At 37.7% G+C, this 19839-nt stretch overlaps 1 protein-coding gene across 9 annotated transcripts in view; it reads left to right on the top strand.

Moving 5' to 3' along the window:
- Positions 1-19839, top strand: part of FRY (FRY microtubule binding protein) — a 250388-nt gene that overhangs the window by 224538 nt on the left and 6011 nt on the right. For 7 of the 9 annotated variants that reach the window (XM_087756432.1, XM_087756427.1, XM_087756433.1 and 4 more), the window contains 6 exons: positions 2840-3003; positions 4215-4404; positions 10676-10825; positions 11678-11776; positions 12258-12341; positions 18402-18419. In XM_087756432.1, the coding sequence (XP_087612558.1) occupies positions 2840-3003; positions 4215-4404; positions 10676-10825; positions 11678-11776; positions 12258-12341; positions 18402-18419 (705 nt within the window). The remainder of the gene's footprint in view (positions 1-2839; positions 3004-4214; positions 4405-10675; positions 10826-11677; positions 11777-12257; positions 12342-18401; positions 18420-19839) is intronic. The other 2 variants (XM_087756431.1, XM_087756425.1) reach the window with 1 other exon arrangement.

Raw genomic sequence — 19839 nt, 5'->3', positions numbered from 1 at the left:
CTTTATGACACTGTTGCCTTACCAGTACAGCTTTCTCTGTCATGTCTGAATTGGGTGGCTTCTGCAGAATGGGGCAGGGCAAGAATATAGTTGTCTTGCATAATCATCGGCTTTCATTCCAGTTCTTGCCCTTGGTCCCCTCCAAATGCAGCCACACAAAAAATTGATACAGTACTGCTAGCACTGCATGTAACAGAAGTACTGGAAGCTTCTAGTGAAGAGGTCATAGAAAAGGGAGTTGGAATTGTGCTGAATATTGAACAAATTGTTTCTATCAGAAACCTCCCCAGGAGGAAGAAAGGACAGGAGGAGGGAAATGTGGGTAAGGATAGGAAAGGAAGGGAACCTCTCAAAATAATGGTTATGGAAAAGATAAACTCATTATCATTTGTCAGAACAACTGTTGGTAGACAAGTTAGCACGTAACAACCATAAGCAGCAGAAGTTGGCAGAACTTCAGTTCAGGAAGCTGCAGTCAGAACAGATACGTTTGCAGGTGGTGACTGCGGCTAATCTCATGCATCCAGCTGCAGTAGCTATTAGTATGTACATTAAGAATTGCAAGTCACAGTTCATGAGTTTCCTATATGCCTGGGGTTTTACAATCTTTACTGTGAAAACTTTTTTAACATCCCAGTAGCCATGCACCAGTGTTCATCAAAAAATGAAAAGCTCTGGATAAAAGTAAATAAGTGAAGAATGTAAAATCACAGCAGTTTCTTGTGGGATTGACAGGCAAATTCAGCTAGTCCTGAGACAGGTTTGATATTGGTGAAATACATAACCCATGTTGACAGGGATTTGCCAGACACTTGAATTGATAACTTTACACATAATGCCTTCTTAGTGTTTTTTGCCTCAAAGATACTTTCTTCCAGTATGCATACTTCTGTATTTTTACTCAAAACCAACTGGAATCAGTATAAACAAAGTTAAAATGTCTGGGTTTATATTTATTTTAAGGAAGAAGTCATCCAATTTTTAGTCAGAAAACCTGTAACTTGCACTTAAATATTTTTACTTAATTTGATAACACAAGATCTGAGCTCTTTCCTGTTTCTCTTTTCCTCTGAGTTCTTATTTTCAGAGACCTGATGGTATGTCAGCAGTGCAGAGGAAAATTTTTGTTACTTCTTTAGTGCTGTACAAAAATGTTTAGTTATTGTATCATAAGCAAAACCAAAAATATCACCTCAACTTTTAATAGATGCAGTGAATGAGAGCAACAGACTGATTAAGTAGGCCTTTTCTCAAATGTTTCAGTGCCAAAATCCAGGTATTATTGTTAACAGCATGAAATTAGTTAAACTTATTTTCTATTAAAGACAGTGATCACAATAATTAAGATAGTATTTATAAAGGATTAGAAGGCAGTGATGGATAATGCTATGAGGGATACAAAGATTCGTATGATTCTATTTTATGTATTTTTCAAGTTCTCTAAACTCACCGATTTCTGGAAGTATACTCCAATCCTGCATGAATATTCAGAATCCACTTTTTTATTTTGCTTTTTGGGCATTGTATTGGACTCCAGGGGGTGGGAGGTGTTTGCTTCCTCTTTCTTCCTCCCTTCCCCTATCCCATCAAAATGCATTTTCCTCATACAAACACTGCCATTGCAGTGAACATACCAATGGTTCTTTCAAGATAATATTTCATATTTGAAAGTGGTTAATGCTAACTACTTCTTGAAGAAGCAGGAAACATTTATGCTTCTTGCCAACTGCTCTGGTTCCTATTACGGTAATTCAGCCATATAGCTTTCATTTCTCTTTTCAAGATGTTTTGTGCTCTGATTCATTTCATCCACCCTGGACTCAGGAATATTCCTATCCCTTTCACTTAGAAAACAAAACAAACCAAAAAAACTCTCTCCTACTTAATTTCTGATCCTGTCCTTTCTGATACAGGTCTTGTTTAATTTTTACAAATGCAAATCCCCAGAATTTATCTTTAGGATCCAAGCAGGTCTGGTAACCTGCAGAGGGCCACTTTTCTCTTTTAATTCCACTTGCCATGGATTTCCCTTCCTACCGGCTCTCAACACATATATGTACATGCGCATATGCATATGTGCACAAACACACACCTTATGAGATACCCTAAAGAGAAAAGGTGAAGAGTTTGAGGTACCCACTGCAGTCATCCCTACAGGAACAGCTTTGCAGGATGCTATGGATGATGCAGGCAAAAACCAAAAGATTAAAACTGAAAGAAAATTTGTTCAGACTAAAAATGCAAGAGAAATGGGAAAGTTTCAAAAAGAAATCAAGAGCCTCAGCTGCTAATGGATGAAAAAGGAAGGAAATGATAGAAGCATCATCCTTTTAATGGCCTGTAGAATGCTTTGGATTCCTCTTGAGTGGAAGTTATTATGTAAATGACATGCTAAAAATAATTCTCAGTTCTAAACATGCATATAGCCTTCCAGACAGTGATTGTTTTCAATATATTTTCAAGGGCTTTAATACACTCTTGGACACTATAAAGTGGGAAGTGACAAGGACAGCCTGACAGTAACAAGAACCCTATTGTTTTTCCTGAAAAAATACTTCTCTGCTATGTTGCTGAAGGCATTGCAATCTGAAATTCTTTGCTAGACAAATTAAGTTGAAGAAATGCCTTAAAAATAATATTGATCCAAGACAGCAAGTTAAGCAAATACAGTATTTTTGAAGAAGTGTAATTTGATTCATGTAATTTATAATCTGTGGCTTTATACCTGTGCAATTTAACATGTTGTCAGGTGTTTTTTTTAATTAAATGCTTTCTATTTATTAGTGGAATGAACTTATTAATTTGCTGTTTTCTAAGACATCATCATTCACTCCCCTAGGCTGAAGCTGTACATGAAGAACAAGATACAGCAGTCCATGAGGATGAACTTTCGGCGTCTACAAATGAACTCCCCGGAGCATTTGAATGCAGTGATAGCCTTAGTCTGGATATGACAGAGACTGAAGAGAAAGTTGACCGGCTGGAACAATTTGCTCTTGCTAGGTACTTGTGTATGCTATTATTCATAAAAGTTCTTTTACACTGTACAACAAAGTGGTAACAAGGTGTTAGTTAATGGAATGGCTATTTTGGCCACAGGAGTTATAAAATTCTCATGAGTTTAGAGCAGTGAGAAGACAATGCCCTAATTACTTGCATAATCATCACACAACTCAAAAAACCCCCAAGATTTTCCTTCTAGAAAAAGCAAGTTATGATTTGCACATCCATCTATGCAGTTAGTCATTATATACATAATGTATTTAATTAAAAGAAAAAAAAGGATTTTTAAAGATTCACAGTAATGGAAATACTGCTTGGTTAGCTGTTCAACAGATCAGCCATGTATTCATCCTTCTGATTTCTTATGAGTCATAAAGAAGTCACAATATTGTCAAAAATCCCATCTGCATACTCTTGAGGCTGCTCGTGAGCATGGCTGGACCCCAGTATATGTTGCAACAAAGCATCAAGATTTTTCCATGCCTTATGGAGTTCTTTCAGATTTTGGAGCCAAGTTAGACTGCAATCAGCCCGTGTTTATGGAAAGGAAAGGAATGAGGATATATAAAGAAACCCTCTCTGTCTGTGTGCCACATGTTTCAGAATCACAGTTCCTGTTCTTGGGAGCCATAGGAAGTATTTCTCCATCCCAAAGGGTAATACCCAAGATCAAGTAGCTTAGTACCCTTTAAAAATGGTAGTCAGCCTGTTTCACTGATCATGGAGTGCCAAAATAATGCTCTGTCCCAAGAACAGTGTGGAGAAGGGATGGATCTTCTCCAATCCATTACATTGGGGGAAAACCAAACAGGTCAGTATATATAATGTTTGTACACGCTGAGATTCTCTTAAGTACTTCTGCTATACATTATTATAACCAAATTTTCCTAGAAGAGGAGTTTTTCTTCATAGGCTCTATCCTCCTGTGAAGTTTCAGCCTTCTTCGTCCAAATGATGGTACAGTAAAACTATTCAAGTATTCTGGGATGGAGGAAGATAGATGATAATGGCCTGAAGACAGGGATTCTGATCTGGAGGTTTTTCTCATTGTAGCCAACATCTTGCCAGCTTCAAAAGTAATTTGAAAGTTCATGAATATTTTTAGAAAGGTGCTGTAATTGGTCCTGTGATTATAACTCTCTGTTATAGTGTATTTTATCTGCCACCTTCTTGGTATTCTCCTTTCATCACAGTTTTTTTTTCTCCTTCAGTTTTGGAGATGTTGATCGAAATGCCTCCCCTCCTCCCTCACCATTTTTTTCTGCCATCCTCGCTGCATTTCAGCCAGCAGCATGTGATGATGCAGAAGAAGCCTGGCGTAGTCATATCAACCAGCTCATGTGTGACTCTGATGGTTCCTGTGCAGTTTATACATTTCATGTGTTCTCTTCCCTGTTTAAGGTGAGAAAATAAGTTTAAGATACAAAATCAAAATCTTCAGATTGTGTGTGGCTATTAGGATGATTCTCAACAGTAGTACCAGTAATGAACTACTAGGTATACAACCATTGTAATTTTGCATGCTGCAGAATTGCCATACTAGATTTTCATGCAGGACTGTCTTCTAGGACCAGTTTTGTCATAAAAATAGCATGTATCTCATACTTGTAGGTTTGGAGATAACGTTACAAAATGTGGATCCACTTTAAAGAGTATTTTCTTCAGTACTTTACAAACAGCCTGAAACAATAACTGCAAGGGACAGGAAGTAGCCTTTTCATCTCAAACTATTGTTAATCTGTTCTTTCATCTCAAACTGTTGAAATCTGACCATGCCCATGTAAATTATTAAATATTCTGTACGTAATCATCTGAATAGAAATATCCAGCTACCATCATGTAACATAAATTCCAGAGATTGAGTCTGAAGACTAGAAATTCATTTCTCCTTTCTAAAACTGTATGCTTACAAAGATAAGCATCTTGCAAAAAGATAAGAAAAAAAAGGAGTCAAATGTACAAGCTTTTCTAAGGAATGACTGTCTGGTTTTACCTGTAATTAGTTTTACAACCTTTTCTAATTGTTTCTCCTGCTTTATATGAGGCAGCTGCAGGATTTTTAGCATGCTGCAGCAGTGTACACAGCAGCCAGGTAACTTCATGCAGAGTTTAAGTACCCATGATCTCAGAGTACACAATTTTTTATTAGCAATGGGTACCCCGCTAATAAACATACAATGTAAAGATCTTTTCATATCTTTAAGACTATCCTTAGAAGAAAGAAGCATCATTCAATATGAATCTCTTCTCCATCCTGTTTCCTTTGTGCTCCACTGGAGTTAACTGCATGTCTTCTCTAGCTGCACGGTGTCCTCCTTTAAATATTACACCACTGTAAATATGTGTGTCTTATAGGCATTCTTTTAAACACTGGTAAATAACCATTTGGAAAATAAAAAACAGTGCTGACTTGAGTGCATGACAGTTCAACTTTGAAAATTAGTCCTGTGTTTCTTCACGATGTGTATTTCAGCTTTTTTGCCACTAGGTCATTCCTAGAGTTTAATAGCCCTGTTCAAGTGTTCTGAGAGTTATTTGTCCTTTTTGTTCTCTTTGAAGAGGTGAAAAGGAACTAATGTCACACTTCTGAAAACTAAATAAATAATACTGTGTAATGCAAGACCTAAATATTACCTGTAAAGTACCTGTTTAACTCTGAATCCTGGCATGCACACACTGCATTTGCTGTTGTTCTTGCCCTATACTCAAAAGACAGCCAACTCATTTTCTTCAGTTGATACTGGAGGAGAAAGATCCAATACTGCTCTCAAAAAATTTTCAGTAACAGCAAACCCTGAATAACAGTAATAAAAAAAAGGTATTAATAGTATCAACAAACCAGAATTTTCTAGCTGGAGTCACAGCCATATTTTAGTTTATAAAATTGCTTTGTTCTCCTCTTCAGGGTTAAAACATAGGAGTATTATTTTCCCAGATTTTTTTCATAAGATCCCAGCTTGTCTGGAATTGTATCGTGTCTTCACCATCAAACTTTGCTATTCAACTTAAAAGACTTTTGACCCTCACCAACAGGAAGTTTCGGAAATAAGCCCTGTATGTGCTAGGCTTGCAATGCAAAGTACTGCCAAAATATTTAACCGTGAAACAAAATCCTTGTTTGGAGGAGCCTGTCAACTAAATACTTGGTGAAGTGAAAGAAGTGCATTTTCCAGGGCACCTACATTTCAGTCTGCATGAAGTTAATGGTATCTTGGATGTTTGCCCACAACACACTAAACTTGTTTAAAATTCCTGAAATTATTGAAGTACTTTTCCTGTAAACGAGTCATAGCTCAGAGATCTCTGGATTATCTTTACGGCTGCCTCTTTGTATTCCATCAAATCAAATGTCTTCCAGCAGACCAGCCAGTTCCAAGACAAGTAGATTTGAGAGCTAGCAAGTAGTTTCCACAATCGAGCCCTCTTGTTACACAAAGTCCTCTTCCCAGAAGAGGAAATCTGAGGTTAAGAAGAAAACGTTCTGAGAAGATTTTGTAATTATTTACATTGACACAAAGCACATCAACTACATGCAGTCATATACCTATTCATAATATGCTCGCAGTTGGCATTATTATTCACAGTAGTCCCATTTCACAAAATATATACTGCAGTCGGATCTTGCTTGAAAGATTTCAGCCACTGTAATCTGAACCCAGAAGAACATAGCAAAGATGATAACTTATTGTAGAGCTGATAGTCCATGTAATTGCAAAATAAGTATATTTAGTGAAGTACTATACATAGATACCAAAGTATGGTCTCTCACTGTTTCACATTTTAATACTTTAAAACACTGTTCAAGACTGTTACCTTCTTCGCTGTAGATTGCTTGTTGCTTTTATGAACATCTGAAAAGGGAAGCAGTAAAGGAAGAATATGTTTTCTTGAATCTAAACAGTAGACTGGTCAGCTTTTGATGAAGCCATGACTGAAATGCTTTGAGGAAGTTATTTTCATAAAATAAACTAGAACTATTAAAATACATAAGTAGATGTGTGCTGGAAGGGACGTGAAGAGTTCATGTTCCTTATCTTGCCCAGTACAGGATCAACTGTAACTTTCATTCCGGTTAAATGTTTTTTAACTTTTTTCTCTAGACTGTTCTTAATGTTTAGCCTAAGGTGGAACTTCACAACATTCCTAGGTAATGTAGTCCAATGCTTAACTCTCCTTATCACTTGAAAACTTCTCTTTCTGTGTTTTCTGCCCATGGCTTCTTGCTCTAATCACAGTGGTACTTGCTCTCTTCTTTGCAGTTGCTGCTTATATTTGAAGACCTTTACCATGACTCCACCTACCCTAAATTTCCCTTATTTAATCTCAGTTCTTTCAACCTTCCCCATAAGTCACATTTTCTAAACTTCTCACTGTTGCTATGGGCTCTCTTCAGTTAGTCTGTGTATTTCTTGAAAAGCAAAAGCAGGTTCTGTACTTCAGCCTAAGTTCTTACTTAGAGGTTAAGAGGTTTACCTGTTTTATAGAAGGTGTTCGTGTTTAAAAACTTCTCTCTGCTAACTGTTGTATGGTAGGATGCAGTTAATTATTTTCCACTTGTAACCCAATCTAGTATGCAGATCTTGTTCACCAAAATTTTGCCTTCCTGGTTATTCTTCATCCTGAATGTGCTCTGTGAATTGTTTCATCCCAGGTGTACAACCTTGTCCTTCTTTCTTTTCCCTGCACCACTTCTCTTGTTTATTGACATCAATCTGAATTCTAATCCTAGCTTCCAAGGAGCTTACAGCCCCTGCAGCTCAATCATCTATGCATTTAATAAGCATATTCCATTATTCAGTATTTCCATTAATGACTTGGTTAGTGCCTGAGACAGTCCCCAGTGGAATCCTACTCAATTTATCTTTCCAATTGGACAGTGAGCTGCTGATAATTAACTTCTGAACATGGTTTTGTACAGCTAGTTACCTCTAGACAGGGTTTCTCTGCCTTGCTTCTAAGATAGTCAATGAATTAATATATAACATATCAATTGCTTCTCCTCCTAATAGAAAATTTTAGCCTTTCATGAAAATTAAATAGTTTGATATGATTTGTTCTGACCAAATCTGTACTGCATTTTATTCATCTCTTATATGTTCCCCCATTTCCCAAACTTTGTGTTTAATTATTTTGCTCTTGTTTTTTTGAGATAAGCATTTTCCTCAAGTTTTTTACAACACCCTGTGTTCTGTGAGTTCTCAAACAGATTTGTTATGGCTCCTAGACCTCTTTAGCCAGTATTATAACTATCATAGCATGAATTTCCCTAATCCACAAAGATGTAAAAATATCCAAGCCCTTACTAGCACGATCTGTTCTTACCTGAATTTTCGTAGATGTCTCATTGTTACCTGTACACAGATGCCCTTTCTGGGAGCAATAAGGCAAAAGAAGGCATTAAACACATCAGTCTTTTCAGTAGCACGTGTTAGCTGTTTCTCTCCATTGTGATTCCTTGGCCTTCCTCTTAATTATTTCTAGTTTACTTCTTGACATTCTCTGTTTCTCTTACTGTTTATTGGCATCTCCCTCTCTGATTATTGTGCCTACATTGCCATGCTGTTTGGTACCCAAGTTAGTAATTTAACACAGTTTCACTCTCTCTTCTTCTTTTTTGCACGAATATTTGCCTGAGTGAAATACTGGTGATTTAGCCAGATGTATGTCTTAATATATTTTCTTTCAGTGGTATAAAATGTGCTTCTGCCCTCTTTTTTTTCCTAAAGGAATGGCTCCCTCTTGTTACCTCCTTTCCCCATGAAATTACTTCTAATGGGCTCCTTCCTGCAAATTCTGAATGCATTGAAGTCAGTTGTATTATTTCTGTAATCTGTCTCCTTCACTGCCTCAGATTAATAAACACAATTACTCTTCCCCAGGAGGGCATTGCAGCACCTAAACAGGTTACCCAGATCAGAGAGCCTGAGGAAGCTCTGACGTTGGAGCATTCAAGACTCAGCTAGACAAAACCATGGCTGACCTGATCTAGTGTTGGCAATAGTCCCACTTCGAGTTGAAGGTTGGATCGGATGTTCTCCAGAGGTCCCTTTCAACCAACATCTCTTGGATTCTTTTCCATAATCTGTCTTTCTAAATCTCCTTCCACTTTTACATTCTCAGCTAGCTCTTTTCTGTTGGTTAGAATCAAATCTAGATCTCTTTCCTTTGCCAGAAGAGTTGTCAGCGACAGTTTTGCTAAAACTTGGACTGAATCTTTCTTTTCAGAAGACATCATAGTAGTAAATCTCCAACTGTCACCAAGCTCTATGAGTCAGATGATTCTGCTAGTTGCTCATAAAATAATCATTTACCTGGTTTGGTGTTAATTAGTAAGAGCCCCTTGCCTCTACTCCAGACTCAGTGCAGCAGAGAATCTGAACCATCTGCCGAGTGACATGTATAGTGCTTTGTTTCTGTGTTGAAGTAAGATAGTAGAAACATATAGTAAGACAAGTATCAGTCTATCCAATCTTAACTGTGTTCAGATGGCCTGTTCAGATGCTTTAGAGAGAGACTCACAAATAAGCAGTTATGAAATTGGTCTGTAGAGGAAGTTTCTCTTTAACCATTTTATAAATTACTGATAGTGTATACCCTACCTGCAATGTGAGGGCTTATGTAGCTTTTTTTAAAAAAATCACTCAATCCAACAGCTTCCGTTATCAATAAAGTCTGAATTCAGCTCACCTGATTTTAGGTACTTAACTTCAATGCTCCAGTAGGAGAAGTAACAGGCTATTTATATGTCTGTCATCCAGACTGGTATTTGGGAAGCACTTCTCTCCAGTGAGGCATGCTTATGGTAATACAGGTCCTAACCTACATTTCTGAGAGAAATGGCTATGGAAACATGGAATGAATCATATAAAAATGTTGCATACTTCTATTTTTAAAAATATTTTCATGTTATTCCCACCTGCTGAGCAGTCAGCCTTAGCGAGGTATATATTTTGGCAGCAAAACCTGCTGTGTATTTATCGATATCATTATTTCAGTTCCTGCAAGACTAAAATCTTATTTTTATTTATTATTCACTTTATATATTAGTCACTGAAAAGAAAATATCAGCACTAGAATGTTTCTGGAAGACTAGACTGGTTTAGGATTCAAAACACCAAAAAAATTTTCTGAGAACAATAATTCCCGGATGCAGTGCAGTATTTCTGGAGTCCTCCCAAGCAGCAGAAAAGTTTTAGTAAGAAGGTTTTTCCCACCGGGGAAAACAAAAGTTTTTTTTCTGATTTTTCCATGCTGCTGTTTGGCATCAGGATGTCCATTATATTATCTGATTAGCCACTTGACATGGAATACTAACAAAACAATGCCCGGAATGGGCAGAAAAAGTAATGTGCTGATCAACTCTGTTAACTCTGTACAGCCAAGAGAAAAAAAAGCTACTTGTGGGTAAAAGGCTTTACAAAGATTAAATCGTCTTTACAAGAAAGAATGTATTTCAGTAGTAGATTATTATGAGTTCTGTAATTAGTTTCACAGCTGTCCAGTTGTACACTGTCTCCAGCATAACAACTGTTATTCAGTATCATTCTCCACAGGGAAATGGTCTCTTTTGCACATGTTATTGTGCAAAGAAAAAAAAGCATGCCATTTGTTTACAAAGGAAAGCAGTTTCTACTTGAGTAAAGAATGTGATAAACTGTATTTTGCTTTACAGAATATTCAGAAAAGATTCTGCTTCCTAACCTGCGATGCAGCTAGTTACTTGGGAGACAACCTGCGAGGAATAGGCTCCAAGTTTGTGAGGTCTTCTCAGATGTTAACATCGTGTTCAGAATGTCCCACCCTTTTTGTAGATGCAGAAACAGTGAGTATATTCCTTTCAAAAGGCATGTGCTGCATTGCAGTGTGTTATTCTACTGGCTGTTTCACTTTTGGGCAACTCCTGAATAGATATGTCAAAAAGGTACCCACCTCCTATCTCTAATTTTTTTCTCTTGTTCTTAGCCAAATTTCCATTACTTTTCCATATTATTTTATTAGGTAAGTACTAGCAGATGGGCAATATGATATGTTGAGCCTGTGTGCCAAAAACCAATATAAAACAGGTGCCTACCGGACCCCGTTGGCTCCACAAATGGAAAAGGAGAAGCTATTTTTTACATAGTTCAGCATGAAAGATGGTAACATGTTTAGTGGTTTCATTTGAGTCAGCTGTGATGTGAGCTGGATGATAAAAATATATATTAGTGAATGAACAAGATGGCCCTTCCCATTGTTTTCATTCTGGCCCATGTTCTTCCAACAGCATGAGGACAGTGTGGCCTCACACACAAGTATAGAGGTAGGAACTTGCAAAGTGTAATCTTGGGCCCACTGCTGTGACCATGGAAGAGCTGTGCCTTACATTATCAGAGAGCTGTGGAGATCAACTAGTTACGCTTTGTGCAGTTTTTTATTTTAGGGAAGTCCTCTGCAAAGCTGTTAAACACGGAACACAATTTTAATGCCACGTTATTATAAGTGCAACTTTTGCTATTCAGTTTTCAGTATAGCATTATATTTATGTATATTTTTGCATAAATATAAATATTTTTCAGTATTGGTATCTGTAAATCTAAGTATTCTTTTGCAAGATCTTTACTATACTTTCTACTCTGCTAGTATTTTTATTCTTTTATAGTGACATTTACCAGCCCTTTTGATTTCATTTCTCCAGCTGCTCTCCTGTGGCCTTCTTGAAAAGCTGAAGTTCAGTGTTTTAGAACTGCAGGAGTACCTGGACACATACAATAACAGGAAAGAAGCAACGCTCTCGGTATGCTGGATTATGTTGTGTTCTTGGTTTTCTATGTATGTATACTTAAGCTATGTCAGGAGAGTGGAGATATACTGAGATCTGTTTAAACTAATATTCAGTAGAAAAACATGTTTCAGATACTGGATTCACAAATGTTTCTTCCTGAACATATGAACCAGAACTAAAAAAATAGCTATTGTATCTCTTAATTTTATTAATTAATTTTATTTATTAATTAATATTCCTGGTGTCTCCTTTCTCCTATTCAGTAATTTATTCACTTTCTTGGTTTATGCAATTCAAGTACTAATAGAAATCAAGGCTACACTTTTTAAATTGCAGTCAAAGCAAATCATCGTAGTCCATGTGAATATAAAGTGCAATTGCAAAATTTTATTTGTTTACCTGCTGTGCTGTGAAACTAAAATACTGCTTACCTTTCTGCAAATCACACTATAGGCCTTATTCATATCTTCTTTTAATTTCTGTTGGAAAACAGTGGCTTGCAAACTGCAAAGCAACATTTGCTGGGGGATCACGAGATGGAGTTATTACCTGCCAGCCAGGGGACTCAGAAGAGAAGGTAATGAATGAGCAGTTTTACTTCTCTCCTGTAAAGTGATATGGGTGATATATCTTGTTCTCGGACCCACAAGTGCCTCGTGTACTTCCTCCTTGTTTTTCTGCTGGGCTTGGGCATAATCCAGTTTTCACACTTAAGGCTCAAAGGCATTGTTGTTGCCTCGGTTCTGGCCACAGGCAATGGGAAGTATTCAGAGGCAACACTTCAGCCTTCCTAGTCTAGCCGAGGAAGCAGAGCTAACCCTGCCTGGGTTGTCTGTGCTCTCCCTTTTAGAAAGATGTTGCAGCAGCAGTTTCCCACAGCACAGTGTCTCTGAAAATCACTCCTGGTGTACTGTGCTTCCACATTACACCCATTTTATCTACGGCTGTTGCAGACTCGGTCTGCCCAGCAGCAAGACTTGCCTGGTTGAAATCTACTGAGATTAGTTGTTATGAAATAATGACTGTAAAATGGTCAGTGAAGTAATTTATTCTGTAGATAAGTATTTATACCTAAGGCAAAATATTTCTCTATCATTTTTGAACGGAAGTTTTACATGCATATACACATATGCATATATCAATATATACACACACACATAAATATAGATATATATTTAGCACGTTGATTCCAGTTAAGAAATCAACCTTTTCAGAAATCAGCACCATCAGCAGGCATTCCTGTTATTTGATATACTAAGTATAGGAAACAGCTGGTATCTTAGTGGTGTAGAATGAGTTAAGAAATGTCATTTTGTGGTTTTTTTTCTTTTGGAGGAAAAAGAATGGAGGGATGGGAAAAAGAGGGGGCTGGAGACAATTAGCCAAAATCAGGAAGCAGCAGCAGCATGTAGAAAAAAGTGATATCTCCTCTTCCCATGTATTTTAACTTATAAAAGATAATGATGACATTTTCAGAACACACAGTTGCCTGTTGTAACCATTTTTTTCAAATACCTTGTTTTATGTTGGTTTCAGTTTGTCTGTCTCCTCCCTCAATTCACTTTATTTCCTTCTCTTTTTATCCTCACCTCTCTTTCCCATCTCTATGTATTTGTCTTCCTGTCTTTGAACTCCCTTGATTTCTTTTTTTTTTTTTATGCCATTTGCCAAGAATCCCAAATCCTTGCCACCCCTGCATTTTGGCTTCCTTGACCTTATTAGCAAATCTAATTTGCTAATAAATCCTCTGGCTGCAATCACAGGCGGTGGGAAAACTGTTCAATCTTCCCCCACCTGGCACTGGCACCAGCAAAAGTTACAGACACCTTCCAATGCACTGAAATAAGATACTGTCTCTTCTGTAATTGTAATAGTGTACAGGGAAGTTACAGGTGAGCTATTCTCAAATCTAAAAAAGGAGAGAGCTGGAACACATGCTACTACCTCTCCTGCAAGAATATCAGCAGAGGGAGATAAAGTATATGTAGAGAGGCATAACTATTGGAACGTGCATGGGCTTTCTCTTCCCACTGATGCACAACACCCTGAACAGCGACTGCAGACTGTAGTGCTACACATCTTGCTGTATACAGCTTAAGTTATCCTCTTCATCCCTCTTTTGTAAACCCATAGAATGCGATGGAGGATCACACACCTTGCTGATCATCTACATTGTTTCTTTTTTGAACAAGTAGAGGGGTGAGAATGCTGAGGATAAGGAATAAACTGTGATCTGAGCTCACATAGCTGGCCTAAATGCATTTAAAAGTTAATAAATGTCATGTTCCTCTTGTGTGTTTTTTTTTTTAATTAGGTGTTCTCTGTTTCAGAATTAAATGCGTGTTTTGTGAAGCTGGGGTTAGTATTCTTACTGCTTATCAAACAGACTGAAAAGAAGGGTTTCTCACTCCTGCAGGAATCCCTGGTCTCTCCCCAGCATTATTCCTTGAGCCCAAAATGCATTATTCCTTGGAAGTTGACAGGATGGTAGGTCTTTGATCAACAGGCATATTTCTTTTCTTCCCCTTCTCATTCACCTGTCAATTGAAGCAGCTCTTCCCAAAGGAACATTCTGTTTATTCAATCAAAGTGTAATGGGAGGAAGAGTCCAGGGAAACTGAGGACATGGGATTAGGAAGGGACAAGGGAAAACTACTCCTAGACTGGCAAGTATTTGTTTTTTTATCTTTCCTCTCCTCTTCTCCCTCAACATGAATGGCTAAAGAATCTAATAATTGTAGGGAAAAAAATCTGTCTTATAGTGGTAGTCACAAGGGAACCTGCCTAAACTCTTAAACTCATTGAGGGTTAGACTAGGGCCTGAAATCCTGCTGAAAACTTCTGGCATAAAAAATTGCTTAGCTAAGCACAAAACCAGGCTACTTCTGGAAAAGGTTCAGAAATAATTGTAAGGAAGAAAAAGCAACACCTTGCTCTACAGACAGCAGAAATCTTAGATTCTCAGAACTCCCCACCTGGTATAAAGCTCGAGGTGAAAATAATCCCCTCTACAGACAAGACAGACATAAGACCAAATTCAACGTTAGCACAAGTGGTTGCATCACAAATGTCTGCTGATGCTGGTAGCTGACTTGGCACCAGTTTCTCTAATCAGATCTTATTTCAAAATAATTGCACATGATTTGTTGACCATCGTTGCTGTTACTGAAAACAGGCAAAGGCAAAAATTGCTTATTCTGACATTAAAGAAGCTTGAAATAGAAGTTGTCTAGGTCAGCTGCTAGAGCTAGCAACTTTTCCGAAATTGGGCAAAAGCTTTGTGTCCCAGAATGTCTTTCCCCCCCTTATTCTTGCAACAGATTACAGGATTTGGATGAGTCTGTGGTTTGTAAGCTTTGATGCTACATTGAGGAACAGAGACTCAAGGACATAGGAGTCAATTTACAGACAAAAGATAACTGCACATACTATTGTGCTGATTGTCCAGGTGTAACAGTCTTAGATGAGTACAGCTACCAGTACATTCTTCAAATTTACTAAACAGGGATTTTTTTTTTAATCTAGTCAAAGACTGGTTTTGTTTGCTTTTTTTTCCTAGAAAAGAGATATATGGAAGATCCTGTTTCTCTTGTCAATTAGCACTGCTAATTCAAATAAGTATTTCTCTCCTAATGAGACATTCAGTTTACTCTCTAAGTCCAAAGTCAGTATACACCTTTCTTAAACCTTGCTCATCCCAAAGCTCACCACAAGCTAATGGATGTGGGCTTTGCAAACTCGAACTGTTAATGGATATTTAAAACATGCTGCACCCCATGGAAATTTGCCCCCAAAATTCAGAATGTATCTGTTGCTATGAATTTCCCTGTGGCTAAAGGTTCAATTACTCTAGGCCACCAATAAGACTGGAGGTGTACCTCTTGGGACCATAGTCATCTGGAGTTGAGTTGAGTTACAGTAAAGCTCAAGGCACAGTGAGTCTCACTGTTAAGTTAGAAAATCTTAAAAATCAATAACCAATTATCTGACTGCTGTTTGACAGATCCATGGATTGACAATGAGGTAAAATCGGCCTGGGTAGGCAGCTTCTCTAAAGGAGGAACACAGCTGTGTTTTAAATTTCTCCAGACAGAATAGTTTCTACTATCCCCAAGTCCCATGGATATTTAAGAATGCACAGCATATGCTGTATCTCTCTTTTTCTCTCTGATATATATAGAAATTTTTATATATACCCACTTTCCTAGATTGTGGGAAAAGCTTTGTCTGCTGGCATGTCAAGTCAAATAAAACACCTTAATAAAATGCACTCGCCATTAATAACCCTTGCATGCAGCAGTTATTTTGTTACGGTGGAACTCTGCTGTGCCAATAAATGACTGAAGACTGTGTTGCCATCAAAGTGTAAATGTCTTAAGAAATAATTGTGTAACTCTCATCTCTTTTCAGTATGTAAAAAAAAGCAAGAAGGCCTATGATCTAAAGATTAGTGCTTTGCTGTCTTTCTGGTCTGCCAATAGCACAGAACAGTAATTCCGTCTCAATAAAAAACTAAAAGTGTTGTTGCTAGGGCGTGTGCCCTTCTTACGTGCAGCATTTTGTAGCTGCATAAAGGACTGTGCAAGTGATCCAAATACCCTAAACATTCAGTATTTTCACCTGCCAAAACCACTAATTGTGTAGTATGTATCAACTAATCTAAAACAATACTTCCCTTACTATAGGAATTAAACTAGAAATTGAGAAGAAGCATGAAGGCTAGGACCATTCCACCTGAGCCCTTGCTGCTGGGGACTAAAAGAAATATCACTTAGTCCAATAATTAGTGTCTTTTCAACTTCCAAGGAATATTTCATTTTATGCTGAAAGAGGGAGGAAGATAAGTTACAATCATGAAATTGTAGAGCAATGTGGAGTTGAGCATCAGTAGTTTAGGGAGATTTTGTATCTGGTATATTTTCTTTCAGTGAAGAAGAGGGTTTTTTTATGTAATGTGAAACCCTTCCCCACTCCTTTTTTTGGCTTGACCTGGTTTTGGAAGCAGTACAGGGAAGACATGTTTTTCTGGAAAAAAAAGACCGTGGAATTCACTTATTTGCTGCTTTCTTCCCCCTCCCCCCCCCCTTCTTTAAAGTAAATTCCATGGCAAATTAGAAATTACATGTGGATTCCAATATTTTTGAAAGTCCAAAGGAAACTTGGTGGCATGCTAAACTTCAGAGGAGCTTAAGACAGAGAGAAACAAGATTTGAAAAACACAAGCCAGCACACCTGTGAATTTACTAGAGCGCAGTGATCTGTCTGCTCTCGTCCTCTTCTTATCTTGAATTTAGCTTTACAAAGCTTAATTTACGTGAACTGCATGGAAGCCAAGATATAAAGGGTTTTTTTCAAGCGTACTAAATAGAAGACAAAAGCTATTCAAGCAATGTTAAAGGCATAAAATTAAACATCACAAGACCTTAAAGCTCAGTTTGTCATGGCTCTATAAAAGAGTAGTGCAGGATTTGGGACAATACTTTTCATACATTTTTTAATAGTAAGGCCCATGGAAAGAAGCCAGACTGAAATACTTTGTTAGGCTATACCAAGTTAGCATTATTTTACGTTTCTGTGTTTGCTGCCTTTGTATTGATTGTAATGTAAATAATTTTAATAAGATTTCCAAATGTTTATTAACACTGTGTGCATATGCACTGGCATCAGGCTGTAACTGGGCAGGTGTCATTGTGTTTTGTTAATCACAGCATTTACATGATGACTCTGTTCACCTAAAATGTCTTGAGAATGTCATATATATATAATAAGGAAAGCTGCATTAGAAGTGCACAGAGTGCAAATGTTAGTTCTTGGCAAAGAAAAGAACGCTTTTTTTTGAAGAGAGAAGTTAGTCCGCCAATCTTTGAAATGCTAATGTAGGTCAATTAGAATTTTTATTACTATTGCAACAGGACTTACACTGACATTTTAATAGCTTCAGAATTATCAGTCAGTGAATCATTACTGGTGAGAGGAAGGAATACAAAGCTGTCTGAACTTGTGGCATTGCCATGTAGTGAAACCAAACTGACATTTTCCATGGATTTTTTTTCTTACGGTAGTCATAACTTAAAAGTTATATGCAAAATGTTTCCATTGTAATGTGCCAAGTAATAAACCCAGCAGTCACAAAGCTTATCCTGGAAATTTCATTAGATCTATTACATCCAAAAATAGAAGTATTTATAAATAACAAAATATTTATAAATAACAAAGTTCAGTTCTGTTTATCACTTGAAAACCCTGCCTGATTTTTCTGACTACCGTGCAATATGAGTTCTTTTTAATAACAAGGAAAGCAAATTTAAATAAAAGTATTATTTCAAGAGTTTTCTAACACAATTTCACTGTAAGTTCCTGAGCTACTGAGTGGGATAAATCAAAACTAATAAATCTGAAGATCTAACTGAGGATATTTAGACTGTAATTTACCAGTAGAATTAAAGCTTGATTTTATTAAGAATGCTGTGCATGTCGTATGTGATATTTCCAACCAGTTATCAGGTTGAGGCAAGCATTGCTAATACTGCTGACAAGTTATGCTATTAAAGATGGGCTGTGCTTCCTATTGCATGCATTACACTGACACTATACTTTCTTTCCTTTCCTTTTCTCCTGTGCCATGCTTGCTGTGTAGCAAATGGAATCTCTTGCAGTAAGTTGAAGTTCTTTCATATTCTTCGTCCATCTATAGATGGACTAATACACCCCAATTTTACTGTTTTACTTCTAAGCATGTTTTCCTTTTTCGTTATAGTTTTCCTGTAGAATATGTGGTTCTACATACAGTGACTAAAATAATTTACTAAGGTGTGTTTTGTGAAAACTAAAAATACTGTGCCAAAATACTGACACTTTCATATGCTGTTTTAAGTGGTCATTTACATAATTTTTTAAAAATCAAGGATATAATATGCTGGAGTGGAAGACAAATTTTTTTGTTACTATAAAATTCATAGTTTTCAATTTGTCCTAATGAAAAACTACAATTTATAGTTGAGAGTTATGTTTCAAATTGGTTTCGTTTATGTGTTCATGAGCAGTTGCACCACTATTGGTTTCTAATACTTATTCAGGAAGAACAAAAATTGAGTTGCTTGATATGGTAACTAAATACTGAGTGAATCAAACTTGAGTCTTCAGTATGACCTGTTTGTCTTCATTCAGGTTAGCAGCCAGAAGGGCAAAACTGAATTATTGTTCTCCAAGGACTAAAAAAAATCTTATGTTACATGCCAAGCTATCCTGAGATTTTTAAGTTTTTTAATTATGTTATGCCATGTCCTGGTTTTCAATTAATTTTTAACTCCCTGGTAGCTTCAAGTATACGTGTGTTTAACTGCTACATAGTGTTGCCAGTTCTCCAAAATTTGAATAGAGTGAATTTGATCCCTACTGGAGCACCTCGGGCCGTGTCCCTGCTGGTGAACTTACACAGGACCAGGCAGCCAGCCTGTGTCCCCGGGCTGGCAGTCGGGGTGAACGGTTAGTACCTTCCCTGGCTGGGGTGCCAGCCAGCCCCTGACATGCCCCAGCGTGGTTCGAGAGAGGACAGAAGCCAGAGCCATTTCCAGGAGGTTGTATCTACACAGTCACTCTTTATTTTGGGAGGAGCAAGGTTAGCCACAGGGAGGCAAGCTTGGCAGTGCTCCGTGGCCTCAGTTACAGAGAATGGCCTCTGGGCAGGTTTATTTAACAGGCAGCGTCCCTCATGCCCTACCTCTTCGCTCTCTTGGCCACCACTATGTTTCGTCCCTGCCTACAAGTCAGTTCTGTCCTAGCAGGTCGCACATCCGTTCCCTCCCTTTTTTCCCCACCGTGGATCTGCTGGGCCTTCCTTCAGCTCCTGTGAGTCTTTGCTGTTGTATCAGGTCTGGTAGGATTCCTCCCTTCCATTTGGGGAGGGAACGCTCTGACCCTGCTCACCAGTAACAAACATTAGAACATACCAACTCAGGTACTGCAAACTGTTTATCCACAACAGCACAGAGCTCAGACCAGGCAAATTTACAGTGCTGACCTCTGCTGCTGTGGCAGACCAACACTGAGGTGTGAGTAGCCCTGTCTGCCTGGCC

This window comes from Nipponia nippon, unplaced genomic scaffold (genome assembly GCF_047370975.1).
Source record: "Nipponia nippon isolate SJK-2023a ecotype South Korea unplaced genomic scaffold, ASM4737097v1 scaffold_2, whole genome shotgun sequence".
NCBI classification, from domain to species: domain Eukaryota; kingdom Metazoa; phylum Chordata; class Aves; order Pelecaniformes; family Threskiornithidae; genus Nipponia; species Nipponia nippon.
This window is presented reverse-complemented; position numbering and strand designations above follow the sequence as displayed.